Below are 26,738 nucleotides of genomic sequence, written 5' to 3'. Positions count from 1 at the left end.
AAATTTTATAAACTGTGCGCAAGCAACACCAAAACCAACACATATGAAATGAGTACATAGCGAGAAGGGGGGGGGGGGGTTAGGGACAGGACTGCGCCTTGCCCAAAGGTAGTGTTTATGCATTTATTTACGCCACGCTGGGGCATTTCGTCGTCTGCGTGCCCTCTGAAATGTTTGGTGACCCTTGACCCTGCGGGCCCTCACAATTCTTTCATTGGTCACCTCTCATGCTCGGGATTCTGCTCTCTGCTCACTTCCAGTGCTCTAGAACTCCATTGCGTTCAGTTACCAGAAGAGATTGTGACATCAGCATTAGAACGTTCAGTTGAGAACACTCTTTGTGATCTCACACCTCTAAAGGGTTAAAACCAATTGGAGTTTTTAAAACAAAGATCAGAGAGAGAGACATTTTTCGGCGATCCCTTAGGCTGTTATCTTAAACGTTCTGAACTGGTTTTTCTTGCGGGGAACATTCTCCCACCTCTCCTTTTGTGGCGGTTCGCACCGATCCCTCCCTTTCTCCTCCCATTCTCCGCCTCCATTTCCGCGTTTTAATCCAGCGTTTAAAATTTGTCTCCGGTCCCCCTGTCATCAATGTCCAGGGGGATCAACGACCTTGTCCTCCAGACTTCGTACAGGTCCGAGGAGTCTGGCCAATCAGGGTAGTCTCCTGAGAAACAGCTGGGGGGGGGGGGGGGGGAGGAGGGGGTCCCCTGGGCGAGCCTCAGCCATCAGAGCGCTCCAGGGTGGGGCCCCAAGAGAGTCCTGCATGGCACAGGCAAGGGGGTGGGGGGTGTTCCCAAAACAAACACCTCGCTTGGTCATGGGCGACTGGCAGGCAGCTATTGGGGAGGGGGCTGGTGGGGGGGAGGGGGGGGGGGTGCTTGCTCAACAGTAAAAAGAGCAGAGTCACACAGGCTCAACAGGGTTATCCTTCCAAAAAAAACTGAATGAAAACAGGTCAGGAAGAGGCCATTAACCCATTTCTGTGATAATCCCTTTTACCTGTTCACTGTGAAGACTTCTCGTTTTTTCACATCCTCTTATTCATGTCCTTTCATTTACATGCTCATCGAAGGCCTTCAGTAAGGCTACGCTTCTTCAAACTTTCCCAGCATGCACCCGTGCCTGCTCACACGACACTGAGACCGAACCATAATTTAAAGCAGGCAGGCGTCACATTTGTACTCACAGGGACACAAGAATGTGCCATGACAACAGCATGAACACTCAGGTTACAGTGCGCCCAGGTTCACTTCCTGCATGGTTTACACGTGCACGCGTTTCGCAGGGATCGTGTCGCGTTCCCGTGCACGTGTGCCATGTCATCCTTCAGCATCCTCTCCCCAGTCAAAAAATCGGCCGTTCCCCTCCGAGCTGTCGGGCTCTTGTGTAAGAGGGGCTGGGCGTTCGGCAGTAAGGACTTTGTGTCGGGCAAAGACGACTACGCCCTGTTTCTTTGCGAAGATATGCAAAGGAGGGACTGCAGTCCACTGCGTCCTGCTGTGTTTCGATTGCAGCATGGAACAACTGCCTTTTGCTTTGGAATTTGAAAAGTGGAATTTGAAACAGAATTATGCGTTCGCAATGCGTTGATTCCCTCTTGATGGTTAGGAGAATGTTGTGCTCGAGCCTTTGGCGCCACCTGGTGGCCGGAATGTAGACTGCGGTGTGGCTTCCACTAAAAGCAACCCAGGGCCCCACAATTCCCAAAGCCCCGGCTTGCAAGCAGGAGTGCTGATCTAGGGTCAGTTTAGCCAGCTGTCATATCATGGATAGGGTTAGGATTGATATAGGAGAGAACTGAGTCATGATCAGTACTCCAGTACGGAATTCAGAAAACCTTAGCACTGCAACAGCACAAAAGAGAGTCTACAGAGAGTGTCCTGTAGCGTAACCTAATGCATGTCTGAGTATTGCATTGCACTGCAACCAGATCAGCATGATCAAATAAATGCAAACATACTTGAAAAGTCATTCACTTTTCCAGCCGGCCCAAATAATCTCCATTAACCACACCTTATCAATGCATGCTTTGACATTGTCATGCACCAGACAAGAGTGATGTCTGCTTGATGCAGCTCATTAATTGGCTAAGGTTAGGTTCTGGGTGCAGCAGTGATGCAGTTCTGACTGTAAATCAGAAATGGGCCCTCGTTTGTGTTCGCTGTCACGCTCATAGAGACGTCATTAACACAACCGATAAGAGAGGATTAATCATTAAACTAAACCTCAAGCTCTGCGATAAAGATGTACTGTATGTATTTTAAAAAAAGACCTCAGAAACTTGGACGCTGACACACACACACACACACAGGCATACACACACACACACACAGGCATACACACACACACACACACAGGCATACACACACACACACACACACACACACACACGCACGTACGAAAACGTGGAAACACCGCTAGCACACTTAACACATTATATATCTCTATTCACACTTCGAATTGCCCAACCAGAGGTCAGAACATGCATGCAAAAGGCATTTCATTTCTCACAAGCTGGGTTGCTATAAAATGGAAACCTTTTCTTACATATCAAATAAATCAGGTGACCTCCTGCGGTGCGCGCTGCTAGCCGCAGATAGCTAATCCCAGACAGTAACGCTCCTGAAGAGGCACTGAGACTGAAGGCTCTCAAAGCCTTGCTCTGGCTATCCAATGTCCCCCCTGCAAGGAAACAGCGGTGTGTGTGATTGTGCACAGACCTGACAGAAGCAAACAGGGCCTTTACACCAGACAGACCACTGATTTCCACGAGTCAGCAGTACTCTTTGAACTGGATCTGTGCCAGGGATTAACCCCCCCACCCCATGTTAACCCTGTCCACGGGAGACCCCCACGCCCTCCTTATAAGCACCCGGGGCTTCTGGGATATCGGCAGAGCAGAGGGGCTCGGTCCGGTGGAGGACTCGGGCCACACACCCAGCCTGGACATCTTCCAGAAACCCCCGCCTCAAATGTTACATTTTTTTTTTTCATAATTTTTTGGAATGTTCCTTGGAGTGTACTGTAGGTTTCAGCATAGTAGAATAAATATATGGTTCTTGATATTAAAACAAGAGACAGAAATTAATGGCTGGGTCTCTGGAGGATATGACATGTGAATCACACATTATTATTATTATTATTATTATTATTATTATTATTATTAGTATTATTATTATTAGTATTAGTATTATTATTATTATGTCATTTTAGCCACACCATCTAGCCACATGCATCTCTGTGCACGGATGGCTTCACTGAGCGCTGCATGGAGAACAGATGCAACACATGTCACTGAATAAACCCAGCGAGAGCAATTGTGTCAGACGGGGTGAACAGTGATCTCGGCCAAAACGGACCGCGCCCTTAACTGGTCACAACAGACCCGCAGTCAAAGACGATGGGATTATCAGTGCGCTGGCTGTAAACGGGCCTGTTGCAACACAGACCATCTGCACAGAGGTTCCAGCCCGACAACAGCATCTGGATCCAAATAATATTCTGTTTTTTTTATTGGCTATCGCTCCTGGCCAGTAGCCAAAGGGCAGAGATCCCCCTCCCCCCGCCCCCCCCCCCCCCCCCCTCTACCACCCCCCCCCCCCCCCCCACCCCCCCCGCATCACCACATCCCAATTTGTCCTGTCCCCATCCCCTCATAAGACAGTTAGCCAACAAAAATAACTTCCAGGTGTTTGCCAAAAATTTGTTTCCTCTGCAAAAAGAATTCCCACATGGGTTCTGTCCTACGACGTTAAGTAATGCAAGATATTAATGGGCAGCTATTCCTTCGCATCTCAAAATAAGACAGCAGTTGTTTCTCTGGAAGACTACATTTGCACAATTCAGCATTTTTTTTTAAACATAAACTGAGTTCAAAACTAAATCAGGACTTATTTATTTATTTACTTATTTATGTACTTGGCCACAAATGTTAAATATGACGAATTGCACTTTTATTCTGCATCATATTGATGGATCTAGTTATGACTCTACAAAACTTAGATAATTAGTGCAAGTTTCAGTAGCAAAAGTAAGTGCGTATGCACTTTGGTGAAATTGCCTTTGGGGTAACAGACATCAACGTGGCACGTATGTATAGTAGCCTGCAGGTACCAGGTCATAGAGTGCATTGTCCGTTGCTAGTGAGTTAGCTGGATGAGCCATACAAGAGTTATTATAAACTTTTTGGGGGTTTTTTTATGCTCAATGAGAGCATCTGTTATGCTGACAATGTGTTTGTTAATCATGCTGATCACATATGAATGCATTTTTCCATAAATGTTTTTATATTATCAATGTAAAAGGCTAAGATAATTATGATACACTGTGTGAAGAAAAAAAACTTGGAATGTAAAATGTTTAATTTTTGGTGCAACAAAACTATCCATTGCTTCACCATAGCATTGACTTTTTTTTCTTGCAATGTTGGAACATGACAAAACCCCAAATATCAAATACAGATGTGCCTGAGGAAATCTCATATTGGCTTTTGGCCTATGTAATCAGGGCAGAATATACGCATTACTTCACCACTAGGGGGCAGGCTTTCCTCTTTATAAACCGCCAAATAAACTGATCGCTGCGGCTCATCCATGGAAACATTGTGTTGTATCGGTTGCTTGGTAACATTTTATTCCAACAGGTCTTTTTTGAACACGTAATCTTCCCCGTTGTTATGATCCGATTACTTCCCACTACAACTTACGGAGGATGGCAAATAATATCCAGGGCGATTCACTGGATAAAAATTGTATAATGCCTGGCAAACTGCCTCTGGACCAGTGCATGCTGGGATAGGCTCCAGCACCTCCCACGACCCTGACCAGGATAAGCAAGTATAGATGATGGATGAACGGTATAATGCCCATAAAGTGTAAGGGGCTGTATCAGCCTGGATACACTCAGTGGCCCTCTTTGTAACACTATTTATTGTATTTCTTAAAACAATTATTGTGTTTCTGTGTGTTATTATTGAAATATGTATTATTGATTTGTAAATTGTCTTCCCTATGTCATTCTTTTGATGGTTATTGTTTCGTAACTTTTGTAAATGTCTACGTTTAAATGTGTATGGTTTCTGTTTTGTTTTTTAAAAAAAGAAAAAAAGTAATGTTTTAAAAAAATGTAAAATGTTAACTCAAAAACCATTAAAGATACATTGTAACACAGAAAACATATAGTGTTGCTTCTCTGCAGAAATGTTTTAGCACACAAACACACGGGAGAAGAGGAAAGAAATGGCGCAATCTTGCCGGAATCTTCACTGGGAAGAATACTGGAGCAGGTCATGTGGAAGAATACGTAATAATTAAACAAGAAAAGATAGAAATTTGTGTTCCGTTCTGCCTTTCTTGTTTTACCTGGCTAGATTAGGTGATTGTTTTTCACAGGTGTGTTTACCTTTTTCAATATATTCTATTTTTTATTTATGTAATTATTCTCTTTTTTTTAAGTTTTTCACTGCAATAAACTCAATAATTGCTTCATTTTTATTGGGTGGCAGACGTGATTGTAGGCCTACACATACACAGCAAAATGTCCAGAGTTAATTCAACACTTAATAGATAACATTTGGTCCCAATATTCCAGAATGGCACCGAATGTTATCTGTTCAGAGTTGAATTAACACTGCACATTTTACTGTGTAAGACTTTCATACAAACATCCAGGATAACAGGTGGCATGCCTCTCCTAAACAATTATTATTGGTCAACTGCAGAACAAACGTTACGATCACAGAGTTAAGACTGTTAGAGCCCTAAACTCGTATTCCTAGTCTTATTCTTTAGTATGAAATTGAATTTTGAATCCGTTATGTGCAATTCCTCCAACTATTCCAGCTGAAAACAAAGATGCAGGCCAATTAAATTACAAATTAGGTACTGTTGTCGTAACACAAGCAATTTGGCTCCGAAGCGCAACAATTTTCTGGTTTGTTTGCTGCTGAATCAAACAGCCACTAGATGGCAATAAAAGCCAGAATTTGCGCTATTGAGTTGTCCTGATCCGTTTTTTGCATGCTCTACAGCAGGGTACGCAGTAATGCCAATAATGGAACAAACAGACCTGAATTATTCAATGCTGTTGAAATCAGTGTCACTGCAAAATAATTAAACATTTTTGCAATTCATGTGAATTATTAATTAATTATAATTCACTTTCCCAACCAAGTGATTATTTATGACGTACACTTGAAGAAGTTTTTTCGATGTTAGGGTCATACAGAGAGATGACCTGTAACTCCATTTGCTGAAACAGTTATCGTCTTAAACCTACAGTGCCATGAAAAAGCGTTTTCCCCCTTCCTGAATTCCTCTGTTACGACATATTTGTCACACTAGATGGTCTCACATCTTTAGACAAAATACATCTTAGACATAATGCATGCATTCTATCTCACACAATGTGCACGAAGATAATAAGAAATGTCAATAGGGGACAATGCCAACACGGCCACTATCCGGGGTCCACCAAGGGCCCTGACTCACAAGGGGCCCCAAAAATTATTAGAACCCAAGACTTTCTAGGGTGGTGGGGCCCAATGTGAAATATTTTCTTAGTTTTAATGCTGCCTTCCCATTTTTATCTAGCTGGAGTTTTATCCATTCTGTTAGAAGGTGTTTTTGCGGGTACATTTTTACGTCATAAATATCATAAATTAAGATGCAGTTTAGCAGGAAACATCAAACAGAATTAATTATTTTACTAATAGATGTACCAAGCTGTGCCAATCACGGCCAAACAAATAAAACCTGGGGTTAAGTCGTGACAGGCTAAACAGAAAGTAGGCTGAACATTGGATGTCTCTTTAAAACTACTCTTTGGACTCCGGAATTGTACAGAAAGACACTGTGACACTGAGCTAGGTTCTTCCGCTGCCATAAAGGTTTCTTTTGTTGTTTGAAAGGGCTGGTTCCAATACCTTATCCTCAAAGTCATTCCATGCAAACACAAAAAAAGATGACGGCGGTTGGGCTTAAGTAATTTATGCGTTTCATTACGAAATAATAACAATGAATCAAAGAGCTTTTCATAATCTTTCATAAACACATATTGTGGTGCGCTAGTAGTAGCCGTCGCGTTACTTAGGTTTAACTTGCTAGACTGCAAATGTTTAATTGTAGAAGCTTTTGTTGGTCAAATATGACGAACTTTCTGCAACAAAGTCAGCTAGCGAGGTCCTATGAGCGCTAGTTGCTGAAGCATTTGAAAAACAAGAAATAGGAGGAACCGTAACAGCTGCTTTTAAGTCTCCACCGCCGATCTGATATTTTAATGCTCAGTGGTCTCTACCACTTCCACTCCGGGTCCCACACGGGCTGCAGTCAGTCGAACTTGACGTCATCGCTTCCGCCCTGAACCCCCCTCCCCCCCTCGCTCTCTCTCTCTCTCTGTCTCTCTCTCTCTCTTTCCCCCTCCTCCTCCACCTCCTCCGTCGGCGGCGCTGGCCGCAGCCTGCAGAATCCAACATGGAGTAACAAGAGATGGGGCTCGTGCGGGGCCACCCTCAGCAACATCCGCGCACACTCTAAACCACGGGATTTCGATAGTCGCGTTTATCCTTGCGCTGCACGTTTGAACAAGCAAAAGAGAAGGCTCGGAACCCAGGGGATTTACACTTTTCGGTGGATACACTTCTCTAAACGTTTGTAGAAAAAAAAAAAGAGAACAAAAAGCGGCAACCCTAAGAAGGGAGAAAGAACAAAGACAAACATCGAAAAAACTCTGGAGAAAAACGGTGCTACAGTATGTGAAAGCCAGGAGGTACGGAGCAGAGGCAAAGACAAAAATGAAGAGAACAGTGTGTGTGCCCGTTGTGGGAATTCATCGTAGGTGAAACGTAAAAAATGACCGAAGAAACACACCCAGACGAGTAAGTTGCTGGACTTTTAAAATAGTCATTTTTTCCCCCACCTTTTACTTGTTTATCACTTGTGCGGAATTTCTATGCGTGTGGAAGCTGCATGATCGTTGCGTGCTGGGAGTGATATGTGCGCTATTAAGAAGTTAAGTAGGTTTAGTCAAGTTGCCGCACTGTTTTCTGACTTCAAACGCTTTGTTGCAATGTGCAATTGACAGTGGACGGAGAGGGGGGGTGGTGGTTGGGCCCCCTCTTCGCTCCACGGCTCCGGTCTTGAGAAGGCTGTGGAGGGAGGGACGAGGGGCAGGGGTGGGGGTGGATCGGAAACATTTTGTAAAGGGATTTACAGTGAATAGATCTTTTAAAATGTGGCGTATGCCCCTGCGCACAACTAGCTGTCGAGTGCAGTTGGCTAAAATTTTCGTGCTGATTCCTGTTTTCACACGATGTGTAAACGTTTAAGCTTCACTCATGGCGCTAGAGCGTTGTTTTAATTTGTTTAGCAAAGGTAAGACGGCGAGAGAGCCTTTCTTTGTGGACGTGAATCAACTGATATGTAATATCCGCCATTTCTTTTCTGAATCGTTCCGATTTGCATACCGCACTTCATTCATAAAAACACCAACGGTGGAGTCTGGGGATGCAGCGCACGTAATTGACAAAGCTGGACACATTTTCAACCGACAAAAACATTTAGGTTGGTCGTTATAGTTGTGTTACTAAGGCGTAGTGTAATTTCTGAATCGCTGAACATTTATTGGCCTGTAGGCTAAAGTCAGACGATCCGAATAGACAGTCGGGGGTTGTGGCGTATCGCATTTATCTGCAGTCAGCGTACAAGCGTTACATTCAGCCTACTTTTCAGAAATATTATTTGCAGATTGCTTATGAAATGTATATATACCAGAAACACATTTTAATCCCTCTCGAAGACTGCATGTGTTGTAGGCTACACGGCGTGCTGGAGTAGCCTTGACCAATAGTCCACACTTTAAAAACGCAGGAAGCCTGAAGCCTAGTGCCTATTTATACGTAGAGGGGACAACTGTAGACTTATCGAATATTTTCGTCCAGGAACTATTTTGTCTCGGGGATAATGCATAACTTAACCAGCGTTAAGACGTGTAGCCTGGCGTTGGCAATTGAGGAATACTGCGAATCATTCTGACGGCTCCTCGGTAAATGTCGTAACCTTCTGTCGGCCGTAGCTACACGGCTCGACTCGCACTGTCTTGGAAAGGATACCGAATATCCCCACGCGAGGATCAACGCTGCACACTAATGGCGTTACGATTACACGACACATTAGCCAAGTTTACACTTAAGGGTCTAGGAATTAATTATTTGTGACGGATATTGAAAAGAAAGGTTGGTGCATCCTCGCCATGTGCAAATTTGAGCACTTGAACAGTTATTGTGATTGTGCCAGCCTGGTGTGTTTTCAGCCCAAAGTCTGTTTACTTTTAAATTTTAATTAGATATCTTGTTTCTGCGTTCGTGCTGGCATTTGTTTCCGGAGCCTTTCCCGTAAAGCGCATGGAGGTGACCAAATTTGTGCACCCTTGTTTCACAAGGATTTATGACATTCCCTCTTACACCCTTCTGGGTACACAAATGAGTCAAGGGCCGGTGAATAATGAAAATGTAATAGAGGTTGTGAAATGTTTACTTTCGTTCTTAGTGGAGAAAATTCAGAACGTTGGTTTGTGTCCTCAGCGTTCATGCATGGCCTGATTCAGGGAGGTCTTCTAAGGAACTGGGATGAGTATGTATCGCACAGACACGTTGTGTGAAGGTGTAACGGCAAAGGATATGTTTTGCTCAGCTGTCAGGAAGTAGCTATTTATTTACGCAGAGGTGTCAACATGCTGAACAGTTTGTTGGGTCGTATAGCAATTCAGGCCATTGGGGTGTTCAAGACCTTACTGCAGCTCTGGATTCTTTTTATGTTGTAGGTAAATGGTGAAGGGGAGCTTATATTTTTTTGCTGGACCGCAACAGCGGGGCCAGCCCTACAAAGGCAAATGTCTGTGACTGAGTGAAGAAGTTACACCATTGGTCGGCCGAGCTATGAAGTTACACCATTGGTCGACCTGATCACGTGTGTTAGGTCCAGCCATATACTAGGTTTTCTAGTTTTGTTAAGTAGATGGTGAGCTTAGATGTTGTACCACTTAAACCTGCAGTTTCTATATCATGTCCTCTTCTTCTCTGCAAAGTGTGTGTGTCTGTGTGAGAGCAAGTTAGTGTGTTGGTATGTGATAGTGAGTGTGTGTGAGTGCAAGTGAGTGTGTTGGTGTGTGAGAGCGAGAGTGTGTTGGTGTGTGAGAGAGAGAGAGTGTTGATGTGTGCATGTTTAGTTTTTTGGGGGGGGGGGGGGGGGGGGGTGGAGGGGGGGGGGACTATGGCTCTGGTAGCATTTATTGATCAGAGTAATGATGCCCCACACAACCGCTGAACCCTGATCTGTCGATAACCGCACGGAGGGCAGGCGTGGGGAAATGACATTCAGAAAAAGGTCACTGCGGCCATCCCTGCTTCCTGGACGAGCGCAGGCCCGGATCGATTTCATATCGCCCCCCCCCCCCCCCCCCCCCCCCTCGCTACAAGGTAGCGTGTCAGTTTTTCGCCGAGGTGGCAGGGCAGGGGGAAGAGAACAAGCGCGAATCCGCAATAGCTGCGACCGCACACGCGCGTGCATCCATGTGCGCGTGCATCCACGCACTCACCCTCACACAAACACGTGACCTCTGCTTTGGCTCACGACCAACCTTCCCACAAAATCTTGTGCAAATCCGTGAATCCATTCGGGAGTCATGCGCCTTTTTTTTAGTGATAGGCCACACCCATCGCCGCGCCCCCCTCTTGGTCAGTCGGCCTTGAAAGTTACTCGGCTCTACCTTCCGGTCACGACCGACCTCCGTGCCAAATTTCGGCCTCCTGAGGGCGAAAACTGTGGCCGCTACGGGGTGGGACACTTTTGTGGACCGACCGACCGACCGACCAATCGACAGACAGAGCTGTAGAGCTGCGGTCGCGGCTAAAAAGAAAACGCCGGCAGCGGTGGCGACTCTCAGGAGCGTGTGCCCGCTCGCCCGGCCCCAGAGTTATCCTCCCTCCATTTCATTTGTTGATTTTTTTGACTTGGACAAAGAGAGAGGCCCTTCTGTTGCGCACTCACTGCCAGGTCCTCTCCCCTCCCCGTGTAAAACGTGCCTACGGGGCGGTTAAAAAAGCACTTCCTGTTCCCCGCGCCGCCGCCGCAGATCCGTGGGGTCTGCGCAGATGGCTGCGTTCTTACCGCCCCGCAGGTCTGCGCAGACACGCGGCGGAACTTTCAGGCGTGAGAACACGGCCGTTTCCACGGCGCCGAGCTGTTGTGTGGAACACGGGAGGAAGGAACGCGCTTTTAACCCACGGCTGCAAAGTGCTCAAACTTCGGCTGTTTCTCGCGAGGGTGCTGTCTGCACATGTGGGAGGAGGATGACAGAAAGTAATTTATTGTGAATAGAAAGGGTTTTTTTCTCTCTCTGTGTGTGTGTGTGTATGTGTATGTGTGTGTGTGTGTGTGTGTGTGTATAGGTGCGTGTGTGTGTGTGTGAGTGTGAGTGTGACTGTGACTGTGACTGTGTGTGTGTGTGTGTGTGTGTTTGGTTTGAGGTTGAAAAGCTGACTGAGCTGTTGAGGTCTCTCCACTGCGCGTGTGTGCTATAGAGGAGACAGGCGCTTGCCAAATTGCCAAATCTGTGAGGAGCGAGGAAGAGAGGCCTGCCTACACACGTTTATATATATCTCCCTTTCTCTCGCTCGCTCTCTCTTTCACCTTCTCTCTCTCTGCCTCTTTCTTTCTCTTCTCTCTTTCACCTTCTCTCCCTGTCTTTCTCTCTCTGTCTTTCTCTCTCTCTCCCTCCCCTTCTTTCTCTCTCTTTCTTCTTCTCTCTCTCTCTCTCTCTGATGTAGGTCTGTTGCCCATGTGGTGTTTGAGCTCCAGGGGCTGTGTATACCCTCTGGTGCTCGGTCAGTGTTGGGGGGGGTGGGGTAAATATTTTACTGCTTTAAAAGACAAAAGGCAGCGAAGGCAGTCTTATGAGGAGTGTAAAAACCCAGTTAAGTCTATGAGTTTATGCATCTGCCCCAGTGAGCGCAGTCAAACAGGCGCGGTCTCCAGGTGTGTTACGCTGAAACACTTCCCCACATCTGCCCCAGTGAGCGCAGTCAAACAGGCGGGGTCTCCAGGTGTGTTACACTGAAACACTTCCCCACATCTGCCCCAGTTCGTGGCCCTTTGCCCTTATGATGCCACGGTGTCCCGGGGGGGGGGGGTCGCGCACTGGCGCTGACCCCCCGCGTCTCTCTGCCCGGACCGTGGTCCCGACGTGGCGGATGTTTGTGTGCCGTTTGGGGCGAGTTTGTGACCCCGGCCGTACCGTCCCCGGGTCCTGTCAGGAAGTGCCCGGGCCAAATGGGAACGTGACAGGCCTAATGGCGGATGGATTTCCTTTACTGACTTCCGCTCGATAGAGGCATCGGCCGCCTCCATCCAACCCCCCCATCCCCCATCCTCCCCCCCCCCCCCCCGGCTCCGCTTCCGTATCGACCCCCCTCCCGGAACGCCGCAAAGTTTCGGATTTCTGTCGACGACGCGGAGGACGCGGAACACGCAAGGTCAAAACGCGGTTGTTTTCCACGGCGCACTTTCGGTGGGGAACAGCGAGGACATCTCTCTCTTTGATGGAAAATAAACAGCAGACTAGGAAAGATGCGTAAGGCGCAGGAAGGCACAGGGGTGCACTGCAATGGGTGTGTGTGCGAAAAACGCCTGGTGCTCTGCTGGAATGGTGGACTGAACCACCGGAAGATGATGTTCTGTGAAGACGTTGTTCTGTGAAGACGTTGTTCTGTGAAGACATTGTTTTATGAAGACGTTGTGCTGTGAAGACGTTGTGCTGTGAAGACGTTGTTCTATGAAGACGTTGTGCTGAGAAGACGTTGTTCTATGAAGACGTTGTGCTGTGAAGACGTTGTTCTATGAAGACTTTGTGCTGTGAAGACGTCATGCTGTGAAGACGTTGTTCTATGAAGACGTGCTGTGAAGACGTTGTTCTATGAAGACGTTGTGCTGAGAAGACGTTGTTCTATGAAGACGTTGTGCTGAGAAGACGTTGTTCTGTGAAGACGTTGTTCTGCGAAGACGTTGTTCTGTGAAGACGTCGTTCTGTGAAGACGTCGTTCTGTGAAGACGTCGTTCTGTGAAGACGTCGTTCTGTGAAGACGTTCTTCTGTGAAGACGTTGTTCTGTGAAGACGTTGTGCTGAGGAGCAGTTGTGCTTCTCTGCTTCGGGGCCCGATCTCCCAGCCCCTCTGTCAGGCCGATCTTAAGGCTGGTATTTCACCCAGACCGATATACAGCCCCCGAATGTAAAGTCACCCCACTGTAAGATATCAACACGCTTCGTTTCCACAGACGCCCCCTACAGGCTGCTCTGCTCTGACAGCATTACTGGCTGCTGTGGCCTGTCCACCACCAAACACACACCACAGAACACAGACGTTGTGATTTAAGCAAAGTCTGTATGTCTACCAGCTATGGGTGTGTACACACACACATGCGCACACACACACCAATGCATGCAAACACACACACACACACAAACGTACGCACACACCACACACACACATGCATGCAAACACACGCATGCACTCGAACACACACACACAAACGTACGCACACACAAACACAAGCACATGCGCACACACACACACACACACAGATGCAGCCTCTCCAGAGCAAACTCCTCTTCACTGCTTTCATCTCCTGCGTGTGTGTGTGTGTGAAAGGAAGCTCAAACCAGATCCCATCAGTCTCATCGGTGGTAATGAAAAGCAGCGTTTCTCAGACGTCCAAATCAGCCGGGAGCCAAAAAGTTGACGAGCATAAATAGTCCCAGACAGAGTAAAAAGATCTGAGTGTGTGCGTGTGTGTGCGTTTGCATGCGTACATGTGTGCATGTGTGTGAGTGAGTGTGAGTGTGCATGGACATGTGAGTGTGTGTGTGTGTGAGTGAGTGAGTGGGTGTGCGTGAGTGAATGAATGGGTGTGTGAGTGTGTGTGAGTGAGTGACTGTGAGTGAGTGAGTGGATGTGTGTGTGAGTGAGTGAGTGAGTGGGTGTGTGAGTGGGTGGGTGAGTGAGTGGGTGGGTGAGTGAGTGAGTGGGTGGGTGTGTGAGTGAGTGAGTGGGTGTGTGTGTGTGAGTGGGTGTGTGTGTATGAGTGAGTGGATGTGTGTGTAAGTGAGTGAGTGAGTGGGTGTGTGTGAGTGGGTGTGTGTGTATGAGTGAGTGGATGTGTGTGTAAGTGAGTGAGTGAGTGGGTGTGTGAGTGAGTGGATGTGTGTGTGAGTGAATGAATGAGTGGGTGTGTGTGAGTGAGTGGGTGGGTGTGTGTGTGAGTGAATGAATGAGTGGGTGTGAGTAAGTGAGTGAGTGAGTGAGTGGGTGGGTGTGTGAGTGAGTGTCCTGTAGTTCGGTGTCAGGTCCTGCTTCGCCCTCATTTGCAGGGTCATCAGCACCTTATCGGGCCGTTCCCTCAAATTTCATTCCGTTTCTCGTCCACCCAAGATGCCATAAAACTGAAGCATTTGTTTGCCTAAGCCACTCCACTACTGTAAACTAGCCTGTGCAAACAGGGCCTTCAGTCTCCTCAGGCCTGTTCCCACCGAGGAGGAACGCAGTGCATTGTGGGACGGTCAACAACGCCCAGAACTCCTGAACGGGACGACACGGGTTGTACCTTTTTTTGTGTCGTTTTTTTTTTTTTTTTTTTTTCTGCCTACGCGTTTCCTGTTGTGATGTCATTCTGGAATGTGAACGTGTGCTTTCTGTCAAGGCTACAATCGTCACTGTCACAGAGCAGAGCAGGGCAGCCCTGCCCTGTCCCTCGAGATCTACCGTCTCGTACACTTCTAATTTCGGCCCTAATTTTGGCAAAACCTGACTCCGCTAACGAGCAGTGAGCAGTGAGATCGCTAGCTGTCGAATGATGATTGAATGTGGGTTTGTTAGGGCTGGAGTGAAAACCTGCAGGATGGTCAATCTCCAGGAACTGGGTTGGGCAGCCCTTGTGGTAGATAGCAAAAATATGACGATAGCATGAGTCACTTCGCTACCGTCAGCTATAAAATTATACGATTCATAACTAAAGTCCCCTTGAGGTTTATCTACTGTACGCAATAAAGTCACATATGTGTCCTGTCAAACAGGATACGGAGATATGTAGCCATTAAGTCCGTAGCCCGTTTTATTGCGATGAATGGAGGGGTCGGGCCTACGTCCTCGCATTCCGTACTTTCGCGTTCGCCGCGAACGGAGAGCGAGCTTCCTTCGGAGGTCCTGCTTTACGGGCCTCGTCCGAAAGTCTCAGATCGATATACGCACGGGCTCTCTGCGTGCCTCAGAGTTATCACCAGCCATTTCATTTGGGCTCTCTCCTGTGGCCCGTCCAGCTAATGGCCCGGCGGCTAAACGTTCCAGCATGTTCGCCTTGAAGATGATTATTCCAGTGCGGCATTAGCCACGGTCGCTAAGCTTCGGAAACTAAAGTAACTTTACAGAGGGACTTTGCAAGTGCTGCTTTGGGACAATGGTGGCGGGGGTGTGGGGTTGTGGGGAGGGGTTGGGGGGGGGGGGGGGCGGGGTGGGAGGGGCTTGACCGGAGAAAAGTTGTGTGGGAAGGCAGGGCCTGCCTGGGTGGCCAAGTATTGGGGCTCTATTTTCGTGAAGTCATGTTACTTTCGATTTGACTGACAGGCACGTTGGGTTACTGGAAACATGGTGATATATAAAAATCGTTAGAGACCAGCAGAAATAATAATTAGGACTTAGCATATAGTTAGCAGCACTGGCGGTTCCTTTCGTTCCACTTTTTGATGTTGATGTGGACAAGGAACGTCCGCCATTTTGATAAACATATTGTCGCCACACAAACAGATGTACTTGTGTTTTTTATTGAAGCCGTCTATTAAAAAGCCACCTTTTGGAGTCGCTCCTTTGATGCTGTTCTTGTGTGTTTTGTGTTTCTGTGTTTGCTTGGTGGGGGGGCGCGTTGGTGGACTGTGTGAAGATCGAGTTCTCTCCCTGTCTTAACGTGGGGGAAATGCGGCTCTGTTGTTCAAATGTGTTCGGCTTTAATGCTGAATCAGGAGAAATCGGTTAACCAGAGTCTTTTGACTGCCTTTAGCTGAGTCAGTGAAACCTTTTAAGAGTTTATTTTCTTAATTAAGCATTTGTTTGCTTATTTAACAAGACCATGCATTGAGGTTTTAATTTTTTTATTTTTTTATTATTTTTTTGGCCAGATGTAGCCAATGGCCCGAGGCCTTATCACAAAGGAATTGAGCTGCAGCCCCTATCAGAGTTTTTGGTGAAGTGTTGGTGCCGCCTGGGCAGATAATCTTTTGATCTCTGTGATTTTCTTTCATGTGTGTGTGTTTGTGTGGGGGGGGGGGGGGCGTTCTGGTTTTGCTCAGATGTCAAAGTTAAAACAAAATGGTGGTGGGGGGGGGGTGGTGGGGGGTGGGGGGGGGGGGGGCTGCTGGTTAATTGCCCACACATTTGAGTCGCGATCCTGTGATATAAAGCCGAGCTCTACGGCTCCGCTGAACCTTGTTCTCGTAATAATGGCGAGGAGATTAATGGCTTCCTTCGCCTTATCTCAAAGATCTGGAATGCGTTTTTTAATCTTTATACAACCGCGAGAGCGTGGTATTCTTCAGAAATAAAGCGTATCAGACGTTTCCAATTTTGAATACGTTTGCAAAATCTGTTATTAAATGCTCTACCCTTGTTGTCAAAGTAAATTAATGATAATATTTAAAAAAAAATTTTTTTTTAAACATCCAGTTGAGAGAGTTTGAAGTCGTCGGTGTGTTTCTCTGGGGCTCCAGAAGGCGGCCATGTTTGTGACGGGACGCTCGCGTCTGGAAGGCGTGCGCTTCTGAGGCCCCGGCGCGCGTGCCGTCGCGCGATTGGTCGGCCGGGCTGGGTTCAGAGCGGTGACGAATCGGCTCTCAGACGCTGTGAAGACGCGTACGAAATCCGCAGAAGTCCGGGTTTGAGTGAAACGGCCGCCGGATTCCGCACACGTGGCAAATCCCCCCCCCCGACCCCCCCCCCCCCCCATCGGCCTACGCGCGGCCGTGACATAACCGTCTACACGCCCCCCCCCCCCCGCTCCGCCGCGCTGTCACGCCGTGACATTTTGAGGAAGCGGAACTCGTGTGCGTGACCGCGGCCCCTCCTCTCGAGCGCTGACGGGGCGGGGGGGGGGGGGCGTGCCGCCGCCGCGCTGGCCTGGCCGGGGTATTTTCGACGTTCCCCTGCGACAGCGTGGCAGAGCCGTGCAGAGGTTTGGCCGTCCAGGCCTTAGGCGCGGAGTTAGGGTCGCAGCGGCGTGGAGAGTCCCCGCTTGAATCCCTTAAGAACCTGCGTTGCCGTGACGCCCGCGGTCGCCGAGGAGAAGCCTCCCGTCGCGGTCGCCGCGTAGCGACAGGCCGCTAAGTTCCCCTGACGCAGCCGCTCTGCTCTGGAAGTTCCATTAGAGAGCAGCGGGTGTTTGTTTGTCTGTTTTTACAAAGAGGGTCATTGTGCAGCTCAGGAAGGGGACACGGGGCTCGGAAACTCCTGCAGCTGGACGGGGCGGGGGCGGGAGTTCCCGGGACGTCCCAGGTGGAGGATGCGCTGGAGGAGCGCAGACCGGCGCGTCAGCGTCCGCTCTCTTCCGGTCATCCTCTGCGTGGGCCCGTCTCAAACTCTGAAACCGCCAGTGTGTGTGTGTGTGAGAGTGCGTGTGTGTGTGTGTGTGTGTGTGTGTGAGAGTGCGTGTGTGTGTGTGTGTGTGTGCGCGCGTGCACTCACACATGCACAAATACAGACACACACATTCATACATGCCACACGCACATACAGACATACGCACACACATACACACACATGCACACACACACCCACACACACCTACACACAGACAGACATGCACACACCTACACACATGCACACGCAGACACACATGCACAGTCTCTCTCTCACACACACACACACACACACAAACACGCACACTCTCTCTCTCACACACTAACACTGACACCCACACACACTCTCTCACACACACACACATGCACACTCTCTCTCTCACACACACACGCGCGCGCGCAGAGCAGGCGAGCGTATCGGGGCTCCAGGCCGGTGGCGAGCGCGGAATGGCTGCTGGGTGATGACTCACTCCGCGCAGCGCTGTGTGTGTGTGTGTGTGTGTGTGTGGAGGAGACAGGATCATGCGTGGGGAAGCGCTCCTGAGCAAACAGCCGGAGAGCGCCAGCGCGTGTGCCGCCACGGCGACGGTCGCGTCCGAGCCGGCTCCGCGTCGCCCCGGCCCCCGCCGCGCACCGCCCAAAACCGCCGTTTTCTAACCGCGACCCCCGGGGGGACGTAGAGAGAGAGATGTCTGACTCCAGAAGGTAAGCCTCTCTCTCTCCCCCCACCTCCGCCTCCAGCGTCGCGTTTGCAGAAGCCCGTCTCTCTCTCTCTCTCTCTCTCTCTCTCTTCCTCTCTCACCCGCTCCACCTCTCCGCTGATCGCGCGGCGCCTTCGCTCCGTCCCTCCGTCAGGTCGCCGTCGTGGTCGCCGTGGTCTCGCGCGCGTTTCTGTGGAGACGCCGCCAGCCCGAGTCCGGGCGGCGTCGGATTACAAGGTTGCGGGCGCGCTGGTGAACGGGATGGGGACGGGGGACAGGGGATGGGGTGGGGGTGGGGGTGGGGGAGGGGGGGGATCAGAGCTGCGGTTTCGGGTGGGGCGCGGTGGGCGACTGGGGCTCCTCAGATTTGTAAATGCTTTGAGGGCGTAGCTGGTGCTCCACCTGTGTGAAGGTGAAGGTCATACCGGACGGGACGCGCGCTCCCGATCTGTGTGAGCGCCGCTCGGCTCTCTGGTCCGACGGTAACGACGGCCGCTTCCTGCTCGGAGCGGGCCGGTTTCCACAGCGATGGGGAATGAGCTCCGATTCATCCCCGAGTAGGCAGGGTAACTTCACCGGTGCGTCATGGTGATTACCCGACGAGAAAGCCATTTTGTGTGCCTGCGTGTACCAATACACACGGGTCTGTGTGTGTGCCTGCGTGTACCAATACACACGCGTCTGTGTGTGTGCCTGCGTGTATGGCTGCGTGTGTAACATGCGTGTGTGTGCCTGTTTGCCTGTGCACCTGTATCCCTTCCGTCTACGTGTGTGTGTGTGTGTGTGTGTAGATGTTTGTGTGTGTGTAGGTGGGTGGGTGTGTGCGTGCATGTTTGCTGTAGGTGTGTGTGTGTGCGTGTGCTGTGTACGTGGGTGCGTGCGTGCGTGCGTGCGTGTGTGTGTGTGTGTGTGTGTGCTGTGTACGTGGGTGCGTGCGTGTGCCGTGTGTGTGTGTTTGTGGGCATGCGTAAGCGCGGTGTGTGCTTGCATGAGTGAGTGACAGGGGGAAGGAGGGAAACATAAAGAGATGGGGTCTCCTCTGCCGTGTCTCTTAGCTGTCCTGTTAGGGAGTGTCACAGGACAGGGGGGCGAGTGGCGAGTGGCGAGTGAGCCCCTTACTGGCCAGCTCTGAGGGTCTCATCAGAACCCCAAACTCGCGCAGTTACGCAAGGAGGACCGACTGACTGGACGAGCAGCCGCTCTGAAATCTGGCTGCTCGTGATGTCAGCGCCCTCAGCCCAACCGCGACGCGGCGCTGCTTCTGCGGTCGCCACGGCGATCGACCGCGTATCGCGGTCTCGATTGCTTGTTTTTTTTTGTTTTATTGTTGTCCCCCCCCCCCCAATTAACAATGGAAATTATGCTTGAAAAACAATTTGCACCTCTACTATAGCGCATGGAGTCTGACACATTAAGGCTCATTAGCCCACGCTGACGCTGGCGCTAGCTCGCGCGCGTGATTCTACCCTGGGTACTTGTTTACGCGATTCGCTTACTTTTTTGAGAATTAGAGGAAATATCGTACAACTGATGCCACAGTTGAGTCAAACTGTGAAGGGAAATGCTGTTACTTCATTTAGGTCTAACTTACCCTGTGATGGGTTGTAGCGGTTGTTCTAGCCTGATTTTCCCAAAAAATATATGGCAGTAATAATATGAATAGGAAAAATATCAGTTACATTTGATTTGGTTGTTGCAGTATTGAAGTAACTGCTAGTGAGAAATAATTAGAAATCAGTTAGAAGTAACTGAAGTCAGTTTGGTCATGAGCAGTGGTCTCTGATGTACAGCACTCTTAATAACACTAGCTAATGGATGCTAGTCTTCTAAGCAAGAGAAGGAAGGAATTAGGCCTAAAACTAAAACTGCTTGTCTGGTAAATGTATATTTGTCTAATCACTGATTTGGCGGTTTACTGTATTTCATAGTCCATATGTCCATATTATATCAGTCACGGCGCGTGCGTTCCCAATAAACGCGTAACATGAAGAGGAGTTCACATTTCTGAAGACAGACGTGGAATGAAGTGGTGGTGTGGAGCGGTTGTCATGGTGACGCCCACCCGTGTTCCAGAGACTGTCGGCTGTTCGGGGGGAAGGTGAATTCAAAGCTACTCCTTGATTTTTCTGTTATTCTAAACTGAGCTATCGCTCATTTTGTGACAGTGTCACTGTTTGTAGCTGTGCGGCTAAGTATTGTCCCCATGTGGAGACCTGTTGGCAACCTGTTAGCGGTTAGCGTTAGCTAGCAACAGGCTGAAAACATGAACCCTTGTTATGAGGTAAATGATGGATTTTTACACTCAGGCACCTCAATGTTTATGTTTAGTTTGTAGAATCATGGTTGCTTTGTGTCATATTTTAAGTACGGGAAAGAAGAATGCATGTTCTGGTATCAGTGTTGGCATAACTGGCCTTAAAACCCCTCAATGTTTGGTCATTTAGAGAATGTCAAAAACCATTTCTGCCATTGCCACTTTGGTTGAGGTAGTTGGATTCTTTTGTTTTATTTTAATTCAAAGAAAGACTTTGGCCCACCATTTTGTGCAAAAATGGAAGGTGTTCCAGTGTTCTGGAGATCTTTAGCACGTTTGGCAGTGAAGTCTGGCCTGACTTTTGAAGCAGTAGCACACTACTAGACACCACTGCATCTCGCTAACATTTCTTTACCGGTATTGCCAGTTGCCAGTTTTAGCCTAATATTGTTGCAGGTTTTTATGATTATTTTTATATATATATAAACCATTTCTTTTGTTCATACATTGCTGTATTATATCCGCATGTTTTCAAAGCACGATTCCCTGTCTTGCTCACGCACGCGATGACTGAGGAGATCGTTGCTCGTTCCTGTTCTGCCAGACATCTGTTGTTTCCATTGTGGAACGGTGAGCGCTGCCTGTCTTTTGATGTCCGACGTCCGTTCTGGAAACCCTCTGGAAATAGCCTAGCGGTAAAAGTTTAATTTGGGCGATTTTCACGTCATTGCTTTTACAATTTCTATAGCCGGCGTGAGGTTGTTTTTCTTTCTTTTCTTTTTTTTTTTTATTTATTTATTGTATTTTTTTTTAGAGGAAGTTGAAAAGGACACCGGATTGAAAAAGCTCAGTTATTTCTGATCTCCCGACCTCGAGCATGGCTCCGGGATCAAACCTAGCACCAGCGTCTTAAGCCCTGTGCCAGGCCCAAATGGGCGATCCCATCCTGGGATCCCACGTCACCGGGGATAGTGGTGTAGCTCTGAGGAGAGAAACCACGTCAGCAGGCTCCGTCAGCGTATAACACACTTCAGTTTTAAAAGCTCTTTTTGCCTCCATGAATTTATCACACACCCCTCCCCCTTGTCCTATATTTGGAAGTGGTAGTAGCAATATTCTCTCACATCCCCACTGTGCCTCTTTCACCCCCCCACCCCCCCCCCCCCCCCCCCCCACTTGGAGCAGTACAGCTGAACCCTTCCAGTACATTAACCCATAAGCCAGCGACAGTTTTTACTTACTACAAGCTCCACAGCTTACTACAGGAGAGCTAGCACTGATCAAAGAGGGGAGGTTCATCTCACTGATGACAACTGGTAACCTGTGAGAGTAGCTAAAAGGGCCCTTGTGTAGTTGGTAACGTAAGGAAGCTTGGCTGACGAATCGTACCCTAGTCCACCATAACCTAGTCTCAACCCCAGATGCTCTGAACTGAACTGTCCGGGAGGGATTGTTACATTTCTTTCCTGCAATCCGATTGGCTCTAGCTGAGTCTTAGCCAATGTTACATTACTGGTTTATTGATTCAGTTAGACTAGAGACCCAACCTGATGATTTTTCATTGGAGGACGTAATTGACCCGCTGGTTTTAATTAGCATCAGAGAGCATCATGGGAAGTTGGGCAGACTTGTGTCAGCAACAGCCTGGTGGTTTATGAGCTCAACGAGTGAGGCCAATCAGCACCGACGGAGACCTTTGGGGTGTTCAAGTTCGGGCTCGAAGCAGCGATAGATACGTTCGCATATAAAAATGCTGCAAAACGATGAGCTCTCGTCCTCATGTATTCTGATCCCAAGCAGGACGACCCCCCCCCCCCCCCAGCTGTGTCCCATCGCCACAGGCCGTCAGTCACGGCCGTTTTAGCGACTCGCGCCGGACTGTGATTGGCCGGATCCACGCTGTAGGCCTCGACCTGCGGCCTACTCTCACCTCGAGAGCCTTTTCCCCCAACCGGGCCACACGCGGGCCCCCGTCCACCCTTTACAGTCCCTCCCGAAAAATAACCGGAGGGATTGGAGGGAAGATTTCTGGTTTATTTTGTAACCGGCCCGCGGCAGAGCCCACGCCGTCTTTTAGGGTTTATAGCCTGAGGTCATAGCTGCTAAAGAAAGGAGCGGGCGGGTTTTACACGCCCCCGTTTTTAACCGGGACTCCCCTGAGCGCCGCGGCGGGGTGTTTGTGTGTCGCTACCCCGCTCCCCCTGTGATCTCCATCGAACAGACTAAACTTCGGTGGCGAGATATATCTGAGCGTTAATTTCCAATCCCCCCCCCCCAAACCCCCACCCACCACCACCCTCCAATCCTGTGGTTTTTTTTTCCTCTGTGGCCAATCCAAGCTGACATCATCCAGGCTCTGGGTTTCTTTCCCACACGCTGCTCGGAATCCAGTCTTCTGTTTCCAATTGCCTGGATTAAACCAATACTATAAGCCCCAAAACACACTTCATGTTACGTTTGTGCATTTAGCATGTATATGCCCTCTCTCAGAGTGACTCACACAGTTTACTTTTTTAAAATGTATATATACATGCAATCCATTTATAACAGCTGGACATTTGCCGAAGCGATTCAGGTTAAGTGCCTTGCTCAAGTGTTCCATGGCAGTGCCCCACCTGGGAATCAAACCCGCAGCCCCTAGAAGTTAGAAATTCCAGTTCGCCGAACTCTCCTGTGCTGTCCTGAACACTGGCTTTCAGTGCCTATGCTGGGCGCTGGTAGTCATATTCTCTGTTTTTTTATTTCTAGTTTTTTTTCCAGGGCTGCTCTCTGTCCCCTCTCCTGTCCTCACCTCTCCTTCCGTCTTCTGAAGTAAACTGAGAATATTGACCCCTTTGAAGAGTTTTTTTTTTTTTTTAATGTTTTCTTAACATTCTAAGTCGGTGTTCTAGAACTCCACTGCTTTCAGTCACCAGTCATGACTGTCTGAATTAGAATGTTCAGTTAAGAACACTCTAATCACACATTTCTGAACTTGCGGTTGAATGGGTTAAAGGAAGGACATCCCTTTTTTAGCTACAAGACCAACAACATTTAATTCGTTAGCCTACATCCTGTGCTTCTGCTTCCCCCACACGGGCCAAACGGTCTCCAGCCCTCAGATGGTAAACAAAGTTGCCATAAATGAGTACGAGTAGCCTACGATTCGTCCAGTTCTTTATTTTTTTTAATGCATTTGCAGAAGATGGCGATGCATTTTTGCTCAAGACCAGCTGCAGCGGTTCCCCTTTCGGGACAAAGAACGAAAGAGAGGGCGCTGGTTATCGCCCCGGTTTTCACCAGCCTCTGGAACAGTGGTTGCCAAGTAACGTTGAACCCCAAATTGTCTGGTGGCCCTTGTGGAAATTCCAGCTACCTGCCAGAGATGGAATCTCTGCTCCAGCTGGACGCCATCTGGAGTTTGGTGATGGTCTGTTGTCTGCCCCAAGCCGGCCCACCAGCTGGATGTGGTCGTGCCAGCACGGTTTCTATCACAGCCATCTTGGTGCCAGCTTGACCGTCTCTAAACCAGCTGGACCAGTTTAAAACCAGACTGGAACCAAGTGGGAATTTTTTACCAGAGGTGCTAGGCTACTGGACACTTTCCCCCCACCTCCAACAAAGTTTTCCTCTTAGTTAAACTTCTTCAGTCCAGAATGTCCACGGTGAGCAGTTGGGGGGGAACCTGGAATCAGTGTTAACGCAAAAACAGCCCGTCCGGTTTGGCGTTCTCATCCTGATTGAGGTTCAGGAAGCGTTTCTTGAGTTTTCCCCGGACATGCAGCCGTCGTAGTCAATCATGCGGCAACGCCGTTTCAATCCACGCCGCGATTCTGTCGCACGGTCGCGGCCGCGGGAGCGTGTATCGATGAGTTTATAGCAGCGCCTCGCCTGTTAGTAATCGTCCACAGCCCGGTCTGTTTTTTCCGGCCGGTTTCGCGGCTAAGCCGGCGGCGGAGGCAGCGCGGTGTCCTGGCGGGACGTCCGGGGGACGAGCGTTGGACAGGCTGCAGAGAGGCCAGCTCTGAGGAACCCTCCGCCCCCCCCCACCCCCCCATCCCACCTGGGACAGCGGGAGTCGGAGCTTCAGACGCCTTCGTGCATTCTGTTACTCACTTAGTGTGAGTGTGTGTGTGTGTGTGTGTGTGTGTGTGTGCAAGTCTGAACTGTGCCAGGAGCATAGAACTACCGCTCTGAGAGACTTTTTATTTAAAAAAAAAATTTTCTTCAGCAAGCCAGATGGCCGGATCCCGTGTGCTTGTGGGGGCTGCATAAAAAGTTTTAATTTCAAAATTCTGTGTTGGCCTTTGACGCGTACGCTCCGTGCATACCAGCGCATGCAACACACACACACACACGCACACACACACACGCGCGTGTGCGAAATGCGCTGTACGTACGGAAAAGAGGAAGTGGACCTCTAACCTCAGAATCCCTCTGATGAAATGGCTCTCTCTTCTGAGAGCGGGGGCGTCTGGTCTGGGAGTGCAGGTGTTTGGGTCAGCGCTGTACCGAGCTGTGTGTGTGTGTGTGTGTGCGCGCGTCAGTGCATGTGTGTGCGTGCGTGCATGCTTGCGTGTGTGTGCGTTTGTGCACGCACATGTGTGTGCGTGCGTGCTTGTGTGTGTGTGCGCACGTGTGCGTGCGTGCGTGCTTGCGTGTGTGTGCGTGCGTGTAATAATATGGCCATTGTGTGTGTAGGTACTGAGCGTGCTGTATCTACACTTGTGTGAGTAAGTACAGTAAGGTGCGGTCAGCTATTTGCAGGTACTAAATGCCGTGTGAGCATGTTATTGTTCGAAGTTATTGATGTTCACAGGATAACATAATGTTGTGTCACTGTTTGATTTTGATGCTGTGTGCAGGTCAAAGATGTGTGGTTTCGTAGTTCAAGCAGGGAAACTGAGGGAGCGGGTTAGCAGGTGTGTGTGGACTGGGAGAGTGCACGCAGGTGAAGCATGCTTAGTGAATCACGGTGTGAGATAAGCCCAGTGGCATTTGCTTTAGCCCAGGTGTAGCTGCAGGGCGTGCCATTTTGTGCTGCTCGTCAGAGTTTAATTGATCAATTAAGGCAGTCGATTACGCAGGTGAGTCTCCTCCGTAATAGACAGTGCTCTGTGCCACAGTTTGACATCCGTGCGCTGGTAAAATGTTAGTGTGAGGTAGCCTGTGTGTGGTGGAGAAAGGTTGAGTTTGCATTTAGTGCAAGGTAGATGGAATACAGGTGATATTCTTTTGTATTTAATGTGAGGTAGACAGTGTGCAGGTGAAGTTTGAGTGTGTATTTAGTGTGAGGTAGACAGTGTGGGGGTGAAGTTTGAGTGTGTGTTTGGTGTGAGGCAGAGAGTGTGTAGGTGAAGTTTAAGTGTGTATTTGGTGTGAGGTAGAGAGTGTGGGGGTGAAGTTCGAGTGCGTATTTGGTGTGAGGTAGACTGTGTAGAGGGGAAGTTTGAGTGTGTATTTGGTGTGAGGCAGAGAGTGTGGGGTGAAGTTTGAGTGTGTTTGGTGTGAGGTAGATCGTGTTGAGGTGAAGTTTGAGTATGTTTGGTGTGAGGTAGAGAGCGTGGGGGTGAAGTTTGAGTGTGTTTGGTGTGAGGTAGAGAGCGTGGGGGTGAAGTTTGAGTGTGTTTGGTGTGAGGTAGAGAGTGTGGGGGTGAAGTTTGAGTGTGTTCGGTGTTCGGTAGATGGTGTTGAGGTGAAGTTTGAGTGTGTTTGGTGTGAGGTAGACGGTGCTCATGGTTACTGGATGCTGTGATGATCAGTTCTGCTCCAGAAGATGAATCATCAGTTCTGCTGCAACACTTCCTCTCCTGTGGCTCTGGGTCATTTCTGCAACTCCCACAGCTTCACAATTCAGTGGGCGCACACACACACACACACACACACGCGCAAGCACACACATGCGTGCACACACACACGCACATGCGCGCGCACACATGCGTGCACGCATATGCGCACACACACACACACGCATGCGTGCACACACACACATACTCTCACACACTCACACACACGCAGACAGACACACACAGACTCTGTCTCACACACACACTCTCACACATACCCACACATTCACAAGCACACTCTCACGCACACACACGCACTCACACTCTCGCTCTCTCTCACACACA

At 49.0% G+C, this 26,738-nt stretch overlaps 1 protein-coding gene across 2 annotated transcripts in view; it reads left to right on the top strand.

Moving 5' to 3' along the window:
- Positions 1-7,413: 7,413 nt before the first annotated feature.
- The window catches only part of spred2a (sprouty related EVH1 domain containing 2a), a 37,479-nt gene continuing 18,154 nt past the window's right edge, over positions 7,414-26,738 (top strand). The window contains exon 1 of one of the 2 annotated variants that reach the window (XM_035400492.1): positions 7,414-7,879. In XM_035400492.1, the coding sequence (XP_035256383.1) occupies positions 7,854-7,879 (26 nt within the window). In that variant the 5' untranslated portion in view covers positions 7,414-7,853. Of the gene's footprint in view, positions 7,880-18,180; positions 18,379-26,738 lie in introns of those variants that run through there. The other variant, XM_035400499.1, reaches the window with a different exon arrangement.

This window comes from Anguilla anguilla, chromosome 2 (genome assembly GCF_013347855.1).
Source record: "Anguilla anguilla isolate fAngAng1 chromosome 2, fAngAng1.pri, whole genome shotgun sequence".
Taxonomy (NCBI): Eukaryota; Metazoa; Chordata; class Actinopteri; order Anguilliformes; family Anguillidae; genus Anguilla; species Anguilla anguilla.
Note: the sequence above shows the minus strand (reverse complement) of the source record. Positions and strands in the feature narration are given on the sequence as shown.